Source organism: Chiloscyllium punctatum, chromosome 21 (genome assembly GCF_047496795.1).
Source record: "Chiloscyllium punctatum isolate Juve2018m chromosome 21, sChiPun1.3, whole genome shotgun sequence".
NCBI classification, from domain to species: domain Eukaryota; kingdom Metazoa; phylum Chordata; class Chondrichthyes; order Orectolobiformes; family Hemiscylliidae; genus Chiloscyllium; species Chiloscyllium punctatum.
This window is the reverse complement of record NC_092759.1, coordinates 2,010,883-2,029,985: the sequence shown is the minus strand read 5'-3', so window position 1 is coordinate 2,029,985 and position 19,103 is coordinate 2,010,883. Positions and strand designations below refer to the sequence as shown.

Below are 19,103 nucleotides of genomic sequence, written 5' to 3'. Positions count from 1 at the left end.
CAGCCCTCACTTTCTCCTAAATTCTCCCTGCAGTTTGATGGAGTGCAGCGATACACAGACTCTGTGTGTGAACAATACAGAGAGAGAGTCGTGGGGGGGGGGGGGGGGGGGGGATGATACGGGTACAGATACAGAGACAGAAAGGGAGATACAGACAGACAGAGGCACAGAGAGACTCTCAGTGTCAGCGTCTGCACAGCTCTGTGCACAGAAACAGCCAATATCCTGGGGCTGCCATTGTACCTAATCACATTGAATCACAGGTCTGTCTCCGGTCAGGCATGAACTTGTCACAAAACTCTTTTCCACAGTTTCTCTAGTATGTTGGTTATCACGTTTGCTGGGAAGTCAGACTCGCTTCCCCTGCCCCAGGCGGGTTTACAGAGCCCACCGGTTACCATTTCTGTCTGTGAGTGAGTGTGACTGTGCAGTCTCTGTGTGAAACTGATAGGTTTCTCACCCCCATCTCCTGCGGTCTCCACGGGAACCCCTGATCCTCTTGACCACGAGGAACCTATCTATCTATGTCTGTCTTAACTTGGAGGAAATGAGTTCAGTGGGGCAGGAACAGGCTGATAGGGTGAGTACATGTGACAGAGGGTTAGATAGGTGCATGTGGACAGATGTGTGTGAACCGATTCCACCGGCTTCCTGTGAGCTTTGTGGAGCCAGTGGCGTTTATGTATCAGGGTGGACGAGTTTCAGAGAGATGTGTGTGGACTGTTCCTGCGTGGACTGAGTCTTCCCGTGAGGACGTAGCCGGCTGTGTGCGTCAGGATGGCCGAGCGGTCTAAGGCGCTGCGTTCACCAATGACTGGAGTGTCATCAAATTCACACTCTCCTTCTCCCCGGCCAGGATTTGAGCTCCCGCTGCTTCACGGGCGATTACAAAAACACACTTTAATGTTTGTGCCTGAGTGAGTGTGACTTGTGTGCAGCCTCTGTGTACGACCCATCCCCCCAGGGTCGATGATTAAAACAGCAGGTCACGTTAATGGAGCTCTCTGTAAAACTGCCGGCTGCAGGTATCGAGTACTTGTTGTTAAAGGTTGGAGGTGGTGCGTCAAGATGTATTTGAAAACTAGCGCATCGCCCAACGTGGGGCTCGAGCCCACGACCCTGAGATTAAGAGTCTCATGCTCTACCGACTGAGCTAGCCGGGCTCTACGCTCAGCGATTGAGCGTTTTCCAATTTAAATGTAAAAGTGATGCTACTGCCGCTGTTATGAATCGGAAATTAAAACCAACATAATTTACGCTCCACAGCTTGGATTGGACAAAACTCATCCAGGTCCCTCCTCTTCCTCGTCCTGCTGCTGCTGTTGGGGGAACCTGCAATCATCCCCCTCCCACACACTCACTTCAAACACACACAGCCTGCAGCATTCACACCGTCACACCGGCCAAGCTCACTCACACACACACAGGCACACGGACACACGCACAGCCACACGCACACGCGCAGCCACACACACAGACACACACACAGACACAGAGCCACACACACAGACACACACACAGACACACACGCACACACAGATACACACACAGACACACACACAGAGACACACAGCCACACACACATAGGCACAGAGACACACGCACACACAAACACACAGACACACACAGACACAGACACACACACACTGACACAAACACACACACACACACTGACACACACACTGACACAGACTCTTAGTGTCTGAGTTTGCATGACTCTACACGGAAGCAGCAGGTATCCCGGGGCTGAAATTGGATAAATTCCCCGTGAATCGCAGGGCAACCCCCTCCCCCCTACCCAGGCAGGGAGGGACATGTGCAAAAGAGCAGCTCTGTTGCTTTTCCATAGTGCATGTGGTTGTCACATTTACTTCACACGCGGAAAGTTCCCAGTTCGATCCTGAGTGGGAACGTTATGCTGCACAACTTTATCTTTCTTTCGAGAAACAGGCCCAAACTCACACATTCCCCCATCCGAAAATGAGAATTGATTCCTGGGGACAGTGAGAGGTTCGGGGAGATTGCGGAGTGGGTCAGAGAGCTATTGGAGAGAAGGCGTGTGTGTGTGTGTGTCTCTCTCTATTTTTCTATTTGAATCTCCCTGTCTCTCTCGCTATCTCCCTCTCTGTCTTTGCATCGCTCTCTCTACTTGTATTTCTCGCGCTGTATCTCTCTCTGTCCCCACTCTTCTCTTTGTCTGTATTTCTCACTGTGTATCTCCCCCTCTCTCTCTCCCCCTCTGTCTGTGTCTGTCTCTGTGACTGTGTGTGTGAGCTTGTCCGGTGTGGCAATGCTGAGAGACAGTGTGAAAGCTGCAGGTTGCGAGAAAGACCTTAAGACACTAAAGCAGAAATTAGGCCATTCGGCCCATCACGTCTGCTGTTCAATCATGGCTGATAAGTTTCTCACCCCCATCTCCCGCGTTCTCCCCGGGAACCCTTGAACCTCTTGACCATGAGGAACCATGATTCGGAGATGCCGGTGTTGGCATGTACAAAGTTAATTTTTTTTAAATTTCAAAATATACTTTATTCATGTAAATAAATCTTTGGTACTTGTACAATTTTCCATGTCGTTCATAGTTATATACATTGCATGTCTTAACATTACAAAGAACAAATTGAAAAAGTTAAAAATCACACAACACCAGGTTATAGTCCAACAGGTTTAATTGGAAGCACACTAGCTTTCGGAGCGACTCTCCTTCATCGGGTGATTGTGTCTGAGTGAGTGTGACTGTGTGCACGATCCACACCCTCCGCCAGTGTCGATGGTAAAAGGCAGCAGCACTCGGTAATGGAGCTCTCAGTGAGTCCGTGTGTCACTGCACTCCATCAGACTGCAGATGGCAACGAGCCTACACGTTGGCTCAGATCCGTGAGAGATGCAGACAAGTGGAAGTTGTTTTCAAGATGGGGAACAGAAGATTCACTGAGAATCGCAGAGCCTGACGAAGGAGCGTCGCTCTGAAAGCTAGCGTGCTTCTAACTAAACCTGTTGGACTATAACCTGGTGTTGTGTTATTTTTAACTTTCTACCTGTCCATGTCTGTCTTTACTTGGAGGAAATGAGTTCAGTGGGGGCAGGAACAGGCGGATATGGTGAATACATGTGACAGAGAGCAAGATAGGTGCAGGTGGACAGTTGTGTGTGAACCGATTCCACCTGCTCTGAGGCTTCCTGTGAGCTTTGTGGAGCCAGTGGCTTGTACGTGTCAGGGTGGCCAAGTTTCAGACACATGCATGTAGTCCGTCAGGATGGCCGAGTGGTCTAAGGAGATGCATACAGGTCATAGTCTCACTCCTAGCAGCGCGGGTTCTGTTTTAAATTCACCAATGACTGAAGTATCATCAAATTGACACGATCCTTCTCCCTGCCCAGGATTTGAGCTACCGCTGCTTCACGGGTGATTACAAAAATCGCACTTTAATGTTTGTGTCTGAGTGAGCGTGACTGTGTGAACGACCCACACCCTCCGCCAGTGTCGATGGTAAAGACTCTGGATTAGTGGTGCTGGAAGAGCACAGCATCCAAGTAGCTTCGAAATCGACGTTTCGGGCAAAAGCCCTTCATCAGGACCACAGTGCATCAAGGCATCGCTGAGGGAGTGAGGAAACTCCAGCACCGAACCCGAAACGTCGATTTCGCTGCTCGTTGGACGCTGCCTGAACTGCTGTGCTCTTCCAGCACCACTAATCCAGTATTTGCCTTCCAGCATCTGCAGTCATTGTTTTTACCTCATTCCCTGTTCAGCCTATTGTGAAGCAGAGCTGTGTCATCACGCCAACACTTTTCTGCATCCATCTCCCCCTGTGCGGGGTGGGGGGTAGTTCGGAATTAACTGTTTGAGAACATTTGTGTATCCCCTCGCCAGACAAAAAGAAAACAGGTTATAAAATGTATGCATGTGTGTGAGAGAAGAGAGAGAGAGAGAGAGAATTTGGTAGACATTTGTGTCGACTCATACTGCTTGGATTGCGACTTCCGGTGAGCATTGTGAAGTACCACACCGGTTCCCATGGGTCAGGGTGGCCGAATGGTCTCAGGGGTCGTGTTCAGGTCACCATCGCCTCTGCGGTGTGGGCTCGAGTCCCCTCTTCGCGCCCCCCCCCCAAACAGGGCGGGCTTTTATTAAAAATTCATTAATAACTGGAGAGTGACATCGTGATCAAGTTGTCAGTGTCCCTCCCGAGGCCACGATTTGAGCTCCCGCTGCTCCAGGACGATTTGCAAAACAAAAACTTTACCGTTTGCGTCTGGAGTGTGTGCGAATGTGTGCGCCCACACAGTCCCCCAAGTGTCGATTGGAAAGGCAGCAGTACACTGAATAAAACGTGCGGCTGCAGAGAAAACGAGCCTGTCGGTTCATTCCGATCAGAACTTGCAATGGCATGGCTTGGATTGTGCAGGGGTGGGGGTTAGAACTCCCGCAGAACTTATCCAGGCCCCTCCTCCTCCAAATGCTGCTGTCGGGGGAACCTGCAAGCGCCCCCCTCCCACACACTCACTGCAAACAATCACGACCTGCAGCATTCACACCCAGCTCTCAGCACCGCCCCGCCGATAACGCACACGGAGATGGAGAAAGGGAATGGGGGAGATACGGGGACAGAAATAGAGACGGAGACAGAGATTCAGAGAGGAAGATACAGAGAGAGAGAGAGAGAGAGATACAGAGACCGAGAGACACTCTGGGTGTATGAGTCTGCACACAGCAAATGGCTTGGAGCTGAGATTGGATCTATTCACGGTGAATCGCAGGATCGAGCATGTTCAATGGCAATGATTCAGTGCAGTTTCCATAGTGTAGTGGTTCTCACATTGGCCTGACTCGCCAAACGCCCCCCCCCCCCCCCCCGTTAGATCTTGGGCGGGATAAATTATGCTTCACTTCCTGTTTTTCCCTTCCCTCAGGAAACTGGCCCAAACTCACCCGTTCACCATCCGAAGCTGAGAATTGATTCCTGAGAGCTGGAGCTGTGGGGCAGGGTCAGTGAGAGGTCAGGGGAGAACGCCGAGAGGGTGAGAAAGTTAGAAAGAAGGTGCGTGTTTGAAAAGACGGCAGTGTGTCAAGGCAGCGCTGACTGAGTGAGAAAGCTGCAGCATCGAACCATTCCCTGTTCAGCCCAGTGTGAAGCACAGCTGTATCATTACCCCAACACTGTTTCTCCATCCATCTCCCGCAGTGCTTCACCTCATCGCCGATAAACCCCCCCTCCCCCCCCCCCCCCCACCCCAGCTGGAGGGGAGCAAACCTAAAAAAATTCGTGCGGAATTATTCAACCTCATTTGATACCATACGGGATTGTGCAGGACCACGATGGGGGTGGGGCGAATTAATTGTTTCAGAATATTTGTGCACCCCTTGTCCTGATAAAGCAACGGGTTGTAAAATGTGTTTGTCTGTCTGTTTGACGGATATGTTTTTGAACTAACAATACTTCTCACGCTCTACCGACTGAACAAGCCGGGCTTCTCTTCACTGTGCACAAACTGGCATATCCATTTTCGTAGTCACTTTGTTTCCTCTATTTTTCCACTAATTTCGATTCCTGTTTTCAATGTAAAAGTGCTGCTGTTGGGAATCGGAAATTAAAACAGGCCGGATTGGACAAAACTCATTCAGGCTCCTCCCATTCGGCCCACATTGTCCGTACAGGCGTGGGGGGGGGGGGGTGGGGTTTCTCGCTGCGGTAGTTGGATGCAATGGGAATGGACAGCAAAGATGAGCCACTGGGAGGTGTATCAAGGTAGCGCTGAGTGAGTGATAAAGCTCCAGCAGCGCCCCATTCCCTGTTCAGCCCAGTGTGAAGCAGAGCTGTATCATTACCCCAACACTGCCCTTCATCTGCTTCACCTCATCGCCCCCCCCCCCCGGGTTTTGTGTGGGGTCAGCATGGGCGAGCGGTGGGGAGGGATTCTCGCTGAAGGGTTGGATAAATGGGAATGGACAGCAACGTGAGCCATTGGGAGCTGTCAAAAGGTGGCGCTGAGTGAGCGAGAAACCCCCTTTGTGTCTGTGTCTATGACTGTCTCTGTCTGTCGGGAGTTGGGGGGGGCTGTCTGACTTTAAAGTCATGAATGCCTTTAAATGTAACACCTTCATAAGCTTGTTCTGTACTTCCAAATAAACCAGTTGGACTTTTAACTGGTGTGGTATGACGTTTAAGTTTGCAAGGTAAAAACAATGACTGCAGATGCTGAAAACCAAATACTGGATTAGTGGTGCTGGAAGAGCACAGCAGTTCAAGCTGCTCGTTGGATGCTGCCTGAACTGCTGTGCTCTTCCAGCACCACCAATCCCGTTTAAGTTTGCACTCCATTAGACTGCAGGGAGAATTGAAGGCCTTGATTCGGTCAGAGTAGTTAATGATAGGGAGAGTGTCCAAAAGGGTGCGAGCTTTTTTTAAAAAGGTGAGTGTTATTTTAAATCAAACAACAAAATTAAAACAGGCCGGATTGGACACAACTCACTCGGGCTCCTCCTCCTGACGGGGGAACCTGCAGCAACCTCCCTCCTTCATACTCACTGCAATAACCTTCCGGAATAAGACTATCAGCCCTGGTTATAAACCTCATTTGATGGACCAGACGGGATTGTTAAGGTACACTCTTGGGGGAGGGGAGATTACTTGTTTGAGATGTTTTGGGCCCATCTTGTCTGACAACACAATAGGTTGAAAATGTTTGTGTGTGAGCAAGTTTGATAGATATGCACGTGAACTGATACTGCCTGGACTGAGATTTCCTGTGAGCATGGCGGCAACAGAGTGCGTTGTCGGCGTCAGGATGGCCGAGCGGTCTAAGGCGCTGCGTTCAGGTCGCAGTCTCCCCTGGAGGCGTGGGTTCGAATCCCACTCCTGACAATGCTCACTTTTGCTTGAAACATCATTAATGACGGGTGTGCGATTGTGTCGTAAAATCGACACGATCCCTCTTCCGACCAGGGACGATTGACACAAAAAAAAACACACTTTCTCGCTTGTGTCTGTGAGTGAGTGTGACAACGTGCAGCCTCCCTGAGCACGGCCCAAACCTTCCCCCACTGTCGACGGTTAAAGGCGGCAGCACTCGGTCATGGAGCTCTCAGCAAAACGAGCGGCTGCAGAGAGAGTTTGTGGCGTCACTGTATTCCGTCAGACAGCAGAGAGAAAGGAGCCTGTATGTTCACTCGGATCAGTGACAGAGGCAGAGTGGAAGTGGATGTTGTGAAGAGTGAGAGAGGTGGATGAGATACAAAGACAGAAATCGAGATCGGGATGGAGAGGGAGTCAGATGGAGATACACAGCCAGAGATTCTCGGTGTATGAGTTTGCACACAGCCAATCTCCCGGAACTGAGATTATATCTACGACGTTTTCTGTTTCCAATGTAAAAGTGCCTACTGCTGCTGGAAATCAGAAATTAAAAACAACTGAATTTACAATCCACAGCTTGGATTGGACATAACTCATCCAGGCTCCTCCTCCTCCTGAGGGAGATACAGAGAGGGAGAGGGAAAGATGAATCGGAAATTGAAACCAACAATATCTACAACCCAATGCTTGGATTGGACCAAACTCATTCAAGGTTCTTCCTCCTCCTGCTGTCGGACAACCTGCAACCACCTCCCTCTCACACAGTCACCGCAAACACTCACAACCTGCAGCATTCACACAGATCTCTCGACACCGTCCCAACAGTGAAACACACACGCGCACACTCACAGACAGAGAAAGAAAGAGATATGGAGGCTGAAATCGAGACAGAGAGGGAAACACAGGGGGACAGACATACAGACAGGAAGCTACAGAAAGAGAGGAAGAGATACAGAGACATCGACAGACTTCGGGTGGATGAGTTTGAACACAGCGTCTGTCTTGGAACTGACGATGTGTTTGTTCACAGTGAATCGCAAAACGCGCACAAGGTGGACAGGGGCATGGACAACGGCTATCTGTGCAAGTTGTTTCCATAGTGTAGTGGTTATCACGTTCGCTTTACACGCGAAAGGTCCCCTGTTCGATTCTGGGTGGGAACATTATGCCTCACTTTCCTGTGAGGATCAGATTGGGTTATCGAAAATAAGGAGTGATCTTGGAAAAGATAGCCCAGGGCTCCTTCTCCACTCCACTCTGTTCTCTTCACACTTTCAGCCCACTTCCTCAGCCCAAGGAAACTTCTTTCTCTGTCCGTCTCTCTCTCCTCCCCCCCCCCCCCCCCCCCCCCACCACACACACACACACACAGAGGAAGAGAGACAGGTACACATACAGAGAGTCAAACAGAGAGAGAGGGAGATTACGGAGACAAGAATCTAGACAGAGACAATAGGTGCAGGAGCCGGCCATTCTGCCCTTCGAGCCTGCACCACCATTCAATATGATCATGGCTGATCATCCTTAATCAGCATCCTGTTCCTGCCTTGATTCCACTATCCTTGAGAGCTCTATCCAACTCTTTCTTTCTAAGCGGTATCCTCTGGTTCGGCACTCACTCATCAGCGGAAACATGTTTCCTGCCTCTAGTATCCAATCCTTTAATAATATTATATGTCTCAATCAGATCCCCTCTCAGTCTTCTAAACTCAAGGGTATACAAGACCAATCGCTCCAGTCTTTCAGCGTAATGAACTCGTGAACCTACGCTGCACTCCCTCAATAGCCAGAATGTCTTTCCTCAAATTTGGAGACCAGAACTGCACACAATACTCCAGGGTGTGGTCTCACCAGGGCCCTGTACAGAGAGGAAAAAAAGAGGAATATAAAGATACAGAGAGAGATGGAGATACAGAAAGCGGGGGAAGCTACAGAGAGATAGGGAGGGAGAAAGAGATATAGACACAGAGAGACTCTCGGGGTATCAGTCTGCACGCAGCCAATGTCCCGGAGCTGAGATGATATCTGTTCACTTTGAAGTGCAGAGCTGCCCCCCAGGCCGAAATTGACATGAACAAAGCCTTAAAACGTAACGTAGTTCCCATAATATAGTGGTTATCATGTGCGCCTCACGCGCGTAACGTCCCCAGTTTGATCCTGGGTGGGAAGACGATGCTTTGTTTTTCCCTTCGCTCAGGAAATTGGTCAAAACTTTCATAACCCGCCATCAGAAGCGGAGAGCTGATTCCTGAGAGCAGGATATGTGAGGCAGGGTCAGTGAGAGGTCAGGGGAAATCGCAGAGTGGGTTCGAGAGCTGATGGAAATAAGGTGAGTGTTTCCAAAAGGCATCAGCCACCCATCATGGGCCTTGAAGCCACATCCCCTGAGATCAAGGTTTTCTCACATTGTCGCCAACTGAGCCAGCCAGAGATGATGCTGGGTGCTTGCTCATGAGTTGCTGTTGTGAGGTCGGTCCCTGTGATTGCCCCAGCGATCATTCCGGTTTTTTTTAAAATCGCACTAATGTTGGAAATGCTGTATGGGAGGGGAGCTCCTTCTAGTATTCATAGAGGTGACCGTTCTGCCCATTTAGTCCGGGCTGGCATGGGGTGGGGGTGGGAAGGAGTTCTCGCTGAGGGGATTGGATGGATTGGGAATGGACAACAATATGAGCCAGTGGGAGGTATGTCAAGGTATCACTGAGTGAGTGAGAAAGCTCCAGCAATAACCTATTCCCTGTTGAGCCCAGTGTGAAGCAGAGCTACCATCTCTCCAACACTGTTCTCCATCCATCTCCCGCAGTGCTTCACCTCATCGCCGACTAACCCCCCCGCTGGAGGGGAGCTAACCTAACAAAACTCATGTGAAATTATTCAACCTCGGTTGATGGACCAGACCGGATTGTGAAGGACCATGATGGAGGTGAATTAATTGTTTGACAATATTTGTGCACCCGTTGCCTGACAAAGCAACAGACTGCAAAATGTATGTGTGCGTGAGAACGTTTGATAGATATGTGTGGACTGATACTGCCTGGACTGAGACTTCCAGTGAGCATTGTGGAGCCAGTGACTAGCATTGGTTTGAATGGCCAAGCGGTCTAAGGCGCTGCATTCAGGTCGCAGTTTCCCCTGGAGGTGTGGGTTAGACTCCCAGTCCTAAGAGTAAGGGCTGTGTTTTGAATTCATGAAAAACTGGAGTGTGACCTTGTGATCAAGTTGACACCGATCCTCCTCCTGCCAGGATTTGAGCGACCACTGCTCCAGGACGATTTGCAAATCCGCACTTTGCCGATTGTGTCTGTGTGTGTGTGTGTGAGTGTGAATGTGTGCTGCCCATACCCTTCCCCAATGCCCATGGCAAAGGCAGCAGCACGCTGTCTTAGAGCTCTCAGCCAAAAAAAGCAGCTGCAGAGTGAGTGTCTATGCATCGCTGTACTTCATTTGATTGCAGAGAGAAGAGAGCCCCAATGTTCACCCAGATCATTGACAGACATACGTGGAAGTGATGGTGTTGGACTGGGGTGATAAAGTTAAAAATCACACAACACCAAGTTTCCAACAGGTTTATTTGGAAGCCCTAGCCTTTGGAGCGCTGTTCCTTCATCAGGTTGCATCACTGAAGGAGCAGCGCTCCGAAAGCCAGTGCTTCCAAATCAACCTGTTGGCATTGCGCAATTTTTAACTCCCCACCCCGTGCCGTTGATCAATAGCTGCAGCAGGGCTGGCATTGAATGGCTGGATGGCAGGATAGTAAGTAAGAAACAGAGTGAGGTGTGAGAGTTTGGGCTAGTTCCCTTGGGAGCAGTGAAGTAAGTCCCAGCCTTTCCTTACAAATGAAACTCTTCATTTCTGGCAACAGTCTGGTAAATGTCTCCTGCATCCTTCCCAGCTTAATTCATATCCCTCCTATAACAGTGCGGCCGGAACTGGACACAGTACTCCAGACGAGCTGTCACCAGTATCCTGTACAACCTCAACATCACATTCCAACTCCGACACTCAAAGGACTGAGCAATGAAGGCAAACTTGCAAAATATCTTTTAACCATTCTGTTTATATGTGACATAAACTTGGAAGGATTATGTACCTGCACCCCTAAGTCCGTCCATTTTACAACACTACCCGAGGCCTTGCCTTTAATTGTATAAACCCTACACTTGTTTATAGTGGAGACTGTGGTGCTGGATAAGCACAGCAGGTCAGGCAGCATCCGAGGAGCAGGAGAATGGATCTTTTGGGCACAAGTCCTTCAGCAGGAATCTGACTCCGATCTCCAGCATCGGCAGTTCTCACTTTCTCCTTGCTTGTTGTACCAAAATGCTTGATAGATCATATCTTGTTACTACTATAATGTAAGGGGGCAGTCTTTCATATGTAATTAAGGTTGCAGATTTGCTTTTTATAATAAAGGTTTATTAACAAAATAAACCAGGACAAAAGAGAGAAAACTAAGAAAAACAAATGACAAAACAAAATCACATCTCCAACATTACAAAAATCCAATAAATTTCCCTACCCTATCAAATTAGCAGGTTCAACTTAATTGCTTTCTCTCAGTTCAGGTCTGGAGAGCTGCGAGGTCTTTTACCTCTCCCAATTACATGACTGAGAGCTTAGACTTTCTCAGCATTAAATAACAGATGTATCCTTAACTGCTCTGAATAATCTGCTTTGTCCAGGAGAGACAACACTCCCATCTGAATTCAGTCAGATCCCCTTTAAAATGCCCAAACGCTTTCCAAGCTCTTGGCTTTTCTATGTTGAAATTAATCCGATTATTCTAAACACAGAAGCAAGATAATGCCTTTCAATGTTTTCTTTTTCCTATTGTTTCTCCCCAAATAAATATAAACAAACTTCCACGGACAGTACATGAGGCACGTATAGGTTTAAAGTCATGGCTTTATAATATTAATTAGTTAATTATGACCTAGTTAATTATTTAACCCTTCACAAGAACAAATACCCATATGTTATTAGTTTAAACTCCAAAGTCTAAAACAAATGATATTGATATGCAAATCACACATCTTTCATTACAGTAGCAATGGAAAAGCAGGTCCCACACGGTTACATCATTTTAAACCTTTAAACATTAAGAACAGTAGAAGTGCATTTTTGAGGCTACCCCTCCATTCATGTCAAATCACAGCTAATCTTCCACCCTACCAATAGTTGCCTGTACCTTTTCTCCTCATGGATGTAGGTTGATCGCTGAGCTGAAAGGTTCATTTTCAGACCTTTCATCACCATACTAGGTAACATCTTCAGCGAGCCTCCAGATGAAGCACTACTGGTGCATCCCACTTTCTATTTGTCTGTTTGTCCACTGTTGTATTTGTTACAGTTCTTGCAAGGTATTTTGTAAATAACATTAGTTTTGCTTGTTATCTGTATGGATCTTCCAAGTCCATGTGCTGCTATTTTAGTGTGTTGGTGAGTTTGTGGGCTACCATGATGCCAAGGGGTCTGAGTAGTCTGGAGCCTCACTGAAGATTTTCCCTAGTATGGTGGTGAAACATCTGAAAACAAACCTTCCAGCTCAGTGAACAAAGCTACATTCAGAACCTCAACCTGAGCTACAAATCTTCTCAAAACTCATCTTTCTCCCCATCCCAGGGCAAAATCTCTGGTTCAACATTCTTTAGCCAGGGTTAGGGTTGGGGGAATGATGGTGAGGGAAGGGAAGCAGCCGTTGGAATGGTGCATCTTTCATGTGCCAACACCCTAAACCATTTCTACTCGTCGGCCTGGATGATAGGCGTGAATGGGAGCGCCCATTGCCACCACAAGAACAGGCGGCGAGACTGGGGGTGGCTCTCCTTCATGGAGTTGAACAAGTTGAAGTCCATGTCATCCAACATCCAGCTCAGCATGCGGATGATCACCAGGGCCGGGAGCCGAGAGACACACTGCACAAAGGCCTTGAACGTGTCTGCCTGGGGCTTCAATTGGTTGGTGTACAGACGGGAAATATTCAGATCCCTCAGCTCGCTCATGTCATCCAGGGTCAGGAAGAAATCCCTCCAGCCCAGGTCGCTGAGCTCCTCATTCAAGCTCAGATCGAGAACATTCAGTTTCCGAAGATGACCGCTTCTGGCTGCTTTGGCTGTGGGGTAGAACACGGTTTGGAAGAAAATTAGTTGGTAAGAGATGAGGTAACTTTCAGGAGACCAGAAGAAATAGGAATAGGAGTAGGGTATTCAGCCGCTTGCACCTGCTCTGTCATTCAATAGGATCACTGCTGATTCAACAATCCTCACGGCCATTTTGCTGCCTTTTTCCTGTAACCCTTGATCAAGAATCTATCTCACGCAGTTTTCGATATACACAAGGGCTGGACCCCCACAACTCTCTCTGGCAAAGAGTTTCAAAGACTCACAACCCTCTGATGAAAAAATTCCTCCTCATGTCAGTCCTAAATTGTGCCACTTTATTCTGAGACTGTGCCCTTTGGTCCTAGACTCTCCCATGCAGGGAACGATCCTCTCAGCATTGAACCCGTCAGGTCCTCTAAGCATCCTAGATGTTTCAATGGGATTTATTTTAGGTAAATGTGAGGCCTTGTATTTTGGTACGATAAATTAGGGCAGGACTTACACAACTTAATGATAGAGTCCTGGGGAGTGTTGCCAAATAAAGAGACCTTACAAGTTCATAGTTCCTTGAAAGTGGAGTTGAAGGTAGAAAGGATAGTGAAGGAGGTGTTTGGTACGCTTGCCTTTATTGCTCAGTGCATTGAGTACAGGGGTTAGGAATTCATGTTGTGTCTGTAGAGGACATTGGTTAGGCCACTTTTGGAACACTGCATTAAATTTTGGCTTCCCTATTAAGGGAAAGATATTGTTAAACTTGAAAAGGTGCACAAAATATTTCCGAGGATGTTTGCCAGGGTTGAAGGTTTTGAGCTTTAGGGAGAGGCTGGGACTACTTTCCTTTATCAAGTCTCATAGAATCATGAGAAACATAGATAGGGTGAATAGCCAAGGTCTTTTCCCCAGGGTAGGGGAGTCCAAAACTGGAAAGCATAGGTTTAAGGTGAGGGGAAAGATTTAAAAGGGAGTTAAGGGGCAACGTTTTCACACAAAGGGTGGCACGCATATGGAATGAGCTGCCAGAGGTCATGGTGGAACCTGGTACAACTACAGCGTTTAAAAGGGATTGGATGTGTATATGAAAATAAAGGAGTTAGTGGGATATGGGCCAAATGTTGGCAAATGGAACTAGATTAATTTAGAGTATCTGGTCGGCATAGACAAGTTAGGCCAAAGGGTCTGTTCGCGCTGTACAACTCTCTGACTTATCCTCCAGGGGCTACAACCCCAAACTGATTAGCCTTTGCTCATACGACAATCCCTCCATTTCAGGGATCATCCTCGTGAACCTTCTCTGACCTGCCTCCAACGCCAATATTCTTTAAAAAGGACACCAACTTTGAGGAATTACAAATGCGGGCCAGAACAGTGATATCTCAAGGGAAGTCATACTCTGATTCAATTCACGAAGCAGAAGCAGCACTATTTTGCAATTTTTAAAATCAGATGTGGCATTTTGTTGCCGTCCCTCAGTACCCCCTCAGAAATACTTGGCCCTCTCATAGCAACCCTGGTTCAGAGTTAACTCCATTACTGTTAGACTGGAATCACGTGTGGGCCAAGACTGAAAAGATGGCAGACTCCCCTCCCTAAAGGACAATTTGAGCGCAAATGGGTTTTCACACAATTTGATGATAGTTTCAGTCACCATCGCAGAGACAAGCTTTCAATCCCAGATTTACAAATTCAACTTCAATTCCAACAACTGCATTGGAACCCTCAGATTTAGCCTGGGTACTGGTGTTGGAGTGGTTACCTCCTCCAGCCCCAATACCCCTTCCATATCTTCATAACCTCCTATATGTTCCCCAACGCCCCGCCCTATCTGTGTTACCTCCTCCATCCCCTACATCCAACCGTACCTCTGAAACCTCCTCCAGCCCCTAGACTTCATTATCTCTGTAAGCTCCTCCATCTCCTACACCCCTCCCTATCTCTGTTACCTCCTCCAGCCCTACACCTCTCCCTATCCTTGTTACCTCCTCCAGACCCTACAACCCTTCCTACCCCTGTAACTTCCTCTGTCCCCTAAACACCTCCATATCTCTGTAACCTCTTCCAGCCCTGTAGCCCTTCCTACTTCGGTCACCTCCTCTAGCCCCAACAACCCTCGCTATCTCTCTAACCTCATCCAGCCTCTACAACTCTCTGTGCACCTCCAATCATGGTCCCTTGGGATGCCTGCATTTTACTGACTCTGCAATTTATGGCTGTGGTCCCAGCTGCCAGGATCTTTGAAAATCCCTCCTCCAACTGATTGGATTCTCTCGTTTCCTCCTAAAAAAGTTTTCCCTGGGACCTTCCTCACTGACTGAGCATTTGGTCAGCTTTTTTCATATCTCCCAACACAGTTGAGAGCTCATGTTGCTCAATAGTAGTTCGTGCCAAACCATCTCAAGAGATCTTGCGCTATTTCAGAGGTGCTCAGTAAATGTAAACCCTTTATGGTTGTTACAGAAGTGTTCAACACTGCAACAACATACTCACCCAGCTCTAACAGACTCTGGTCGTCCATGATCTTTTTGATGGAGAGCTCCCTGAGGTGTTGCAGGTTCGGTAAGTGTTGAGTTAGTTGGGACACAGCAGTGATTATTCCATCATTGTAGCAATGGCGAAATACTTCCAGCAGTGCGAGAGAGCCAACAGCACGAGCTAGGAGAGGAGTAAAATTCACATTTGGGAAGAATGATTCCAAAACAACACTCTTTTCCCCATTTTAACCAGATAATATCCCTTATTCTCTCCCTCTAAAGCTACTTAATCATCTCCATCATTTCTGAATTTACCTCCCAATTCAGGTCAGTCTTTGCTGTCCCTAAACAATGTTTTAGCTTCTCACTCGACATTATCCACCCTCCACCTCTCACCTCTCACCTCTCTCCCCCCTCCCCACCTCCCCCCCCCCCACCACGTCACCTAATTTGAACACCTTACAGAACTCCTTCACTCAGCATCTTAATTCAACATCTTCACTTGACTCACACGATGCTCTCACTCTCCCTCATCTTTCTCACTTGATCCCCTCACTCAAATCACTCAATTTTCCTTACTTAACTCCTTCACTTGGCCTCTACATTTTCATAGCAATATGTCAAAGGGAATGTGTACTGTACTTTTAAGGGAGACTGGAAGCTGGCATGGACTTAGAGAGGCACACAGTGTGCTGAAAGAATTTAAAATGGTAACATTTCATTGTGAAACCAATAATGCAGATGAGTTGTCATGATACAAAAGCAAATTCAAATTCAGCCAATCAATTTAAATTATATCCCAGATACCAAACTCCAATCAAATTTGAATTTAGTAATGTGCAATTCTGGTCTCCTTCCTATCGGAAAGATGTTGTGAAACTTGAAAGGGTTCAGAAAAGATTTACAAGAATGTTGCCAGGGGTGTTTTCCCTGGAGCGTCGGAGGCCGGGGGTGGGAGGTGACCTTATAGAGGTTTACAAAATTCTGAGCGGCGTGGATAAGGTAAAAAGGCAAAATCTTTTCCCTGGGGACGGGGAGTCCAGAACTAGAGAACATAAATTTAAGCAAAAATCAAAATACAGCCACACACAGACAGGTACATACAAGCAGAACTAAAGGCTCTAGACTATGATTGCCCTTAGGAAATCCAATCAGGATTTCCTGAGTAATGTTCCCAATTAGGGGATGAAGGAAATTAGAATTTGGTCCCACATGGAGCAGGCAAAGCTGGAAGTTCTTTCTTAATTCAGCGTGGGGCGTGGGCATCGCTGGCTGGTCCCAGCATTTACTGCACATCCCTAACTGCCCCTTTAATAAGGTGGTGATGAGCTGCCTTCTTGAGCCACTCCAATCTCACGTGGTGTAGGGACACCCACACAGTGCCGTTAGAAAGGGAGCTATCCTGACCCAGTGATACTGAAGGAAAAGTCGATATATTTCCAAGTCAGGATGGCGAGTGGCTCAGAGGGGAACTTGCTGGGGATAATGTTCCCAAAACCTGCTGCTCCTTAAGGACTATGAAGGTCAGCAGAAGAGGGAGAAGGGACTGAATTAAGTTGGAAAAGAAAAATGAGAAGAGTGCAGGGAACAGAAAACATCAAAAATCACCTCACCCCTAGACTCCAATGGATTAATCTATGTCAATCTACTAATCACCATCGCAGATCAGGATAAAAGCAACTTACCAAAAGCTTCTGATTCCTCTGCATTTGAAAAGTTGATGCCTGGAACTTCCAATACTCTGAGGTTCTGGAGTTTGCTCAGTGAAGCAGCTAGAAGATAGAGGAGTAATGGGAAAAATAACAGAACAGAATAACACCATTCAGCCCTTGCCTTCTCTACAGGTGCTCATGCTCCACACAAAACCTCCCCACTCCCTTTAAGATCCTTAGCTCACCCCTGAGAGAGCATCCTTCCATCTTTTTCTCCCTCATCCACTCTCTCCTTAAAGGATTCGGGACAGTATGTGTGTTTGTAATGTGCGTCAGTGCGTGTTTGAGTACCTCTGCATTTAGGTTTTCTGTGTGCGTACACTAGTTTGCCTGTGTGCCAGCATATGTGCATTCTCCTGGAGAGACTGTCCAACTTATTGCTGCAGGTACACCTCTGGGTGTGTGCTAATAGGGTACATGTGACTGTGCATGCGTGAGAGTATATGTATGTGAGTTTGAGAGCAAATTTGCATGTGTATGTGTACATGTTTGTATGAGAGTTTGTGTAGGTGGGGGTGTGTTGATGCATGTGTCGGAGTATGTGTATGTGCATGTGTGTTTGTGTGGGTAAGAGTGTATTTGTTAGTGAGAGTTTGAATGAGGTTGTGAGAGTGAATATGTGTTTGTGCGTGCGTGCGCATGTGAGAGAGAGTGTGTATGAGAATGTGCATGTGAGAGTTTTTATGTGTGAGTGTTTGTGTGACTGGGTGAGTTTGTGTTATGGGACCTCCATCAGCAGACAGCAACAGTAATGGAGACCATTGAGAAGGGAAGCTCGAGCAGTTGTGCTGGGACCTCCTTGCAGTGGTACTAATACCTGATAAACAAATCCTTTTCTTTGCATGGACCTATTCATCTCTTTGCAAGGATCTATTGTATACTAACACTTGCGTATCAGCTACTAACCAATGCTGTCCAGACATTACGTGAATGAAGCTAATGACTTGGCAAGTTGCCTCGCTTGCTCATTCTCCTGCAATTAACAGTCTGCTCACTGCTAATCGATTGCAATCTGCATAATCACGCAACTTTCTTTATCGCGTAGGAGTGACTTGTGGCCATCCGGTCAATCTAGTCACTTTGTCTCTCCCTGTGAGCTCATGAACAAACCAGTCAATCAGTCAACAAACCAGACAAGACATCAGGGTTGAGACCTTAGTTCACTTACTGAACGCCAAAGTTTCATTCGGAGACAGGTGAAGCGCACTTAGCACTAGTTCCTCCAGATGCGAGCACGATGATAAAGCCTGGCTGAGATCCTCAAACTCTGGGAAGCTGCTGGTGCACTTCAGGTGGAAGACTCGGAGCTGCGAAAAATTCTGGAGGTGGTGAGCTGTGGAGACAGTGACAGGGACAGATTGCGACAATGCGACGCCTTTCAAGAGCTTATTTTGTCCTGGTTTTTGTTTGAAGAGAGGCTATAAGGCAGAGCTGTCTCTAAGAAGGTAAACAGCTTATGAGGCCTTGGTGTGTTTTTTTAAAGTTGGAACAATAGAAGCAGCTTGGATGGATGTGGCCAGCTCTCACAAACCAGGCTTCCTAGCTTATTTGAAGTTCTTAGGTTTAGCTTTAAGCAGAAACCATTGGGTTCTCAAGAGTTGAGAGCTCCAGTGAATGTCTCCTGGCTGCTACTCTCTCTGAATTTTCTCACAAATGTTTTCTTCCTCCTGGGTTGGAGAACTGCATGTGAGAATCTGTGTCTGAATTTACCTTTTTCTGCCGAGGGGCATGTTTATGGGATGTTACTGTATTGGATCAGTTAATTAGTACCAGTTACTGTATCTATTATTCAGTTAAATTCCCAATCTGTTGTTATTCTAAATTCCTCTTTCTTTCTTTGTATTTTAACTACAGTGTTTCAATAAATTTTGTTTTTCTTAATGTTGAGTGGTTTGACCAGTTGCATTGCATCTGCAACACACTTCACATCTACCTTTAAAATAAGAAAAAGTTAGGGTCTAGGCT

The 19,103-nt window shown here is 47.3% G+C and overlaps 1 protein-coding gene and 3 non-coding genes across 5 annotated transcripts in view; 2 read left to right on the top strand and 2 right to left on the bottom strand.

Annotated features, from left to right (window-relative positions):
- Window positions 1–1,090: 1,090 nt before the first annotated feature.
- Window positions 1,091–1,163, bottom strand: trnak-cuu (transfer RNA lysine (anticodon CUU)). Its single transcript has one exon. It is a non-coding gene; the product is annotated as a tRNA-Lys (tRNA).
- A 5,620-nt stretch (window positions 1,164–6,783) lies between these two features.
- trnal-cag (transfer RNA leucine (anticodon CAG)) lies at window positions 6,784–6,866 on the top strand. The gene has a single exon. It is a non-coding gene; the product is annotated as a tRNA-Leu (tRNA).
- Window positions 6,867–7,947: 1,081 nt separating this feature from the next.
- On the top strand, window positions 7,948–8,020 carry trnav-uac (transfer RNA valine (anticodon UAC)). Its single transcript has one exon. It is a non-coding gene; the product is annotated as a tRNA-Val (tRNA).
- Window positions 8,021–11,251: 3,231 nt separating this feature from the next.
- LOC140492510 (baculoviral IAP repeat-containing protein 1-like) overlaps window positions 11,252–19,103 on the bottom strand; it is a 30,143-nt gene continuing 22,291 nt past the window's right edge. For both annotated transcript variants that reach the window (XM_072591425.1, XM_072591426.1), the window contains exons 12-15: window positions 18,307–18,471; window positions 17,112–17,198; window positions 15,443–15,607; window positions 11,252–12,969 (exon numbers count right to left, since the gene is read on the bottom strand). In XM_072591425.1, coding sequence (XP_072447526.1) covers window positions 12,599–12,969; window positions 15,443–15,607; window positions 17,112–17,198; window positions 18,307–18,471 — 788 coding nt within the window. In that variant the 3' untranslated portion in view covers window positions 11,252–12,598. The remainder of the gene's footprint in view (window positions 12,970–15,442; window positions 15,608–17,111; window positions 17,199–18,306; window positions 18,472–19,103) is intronic.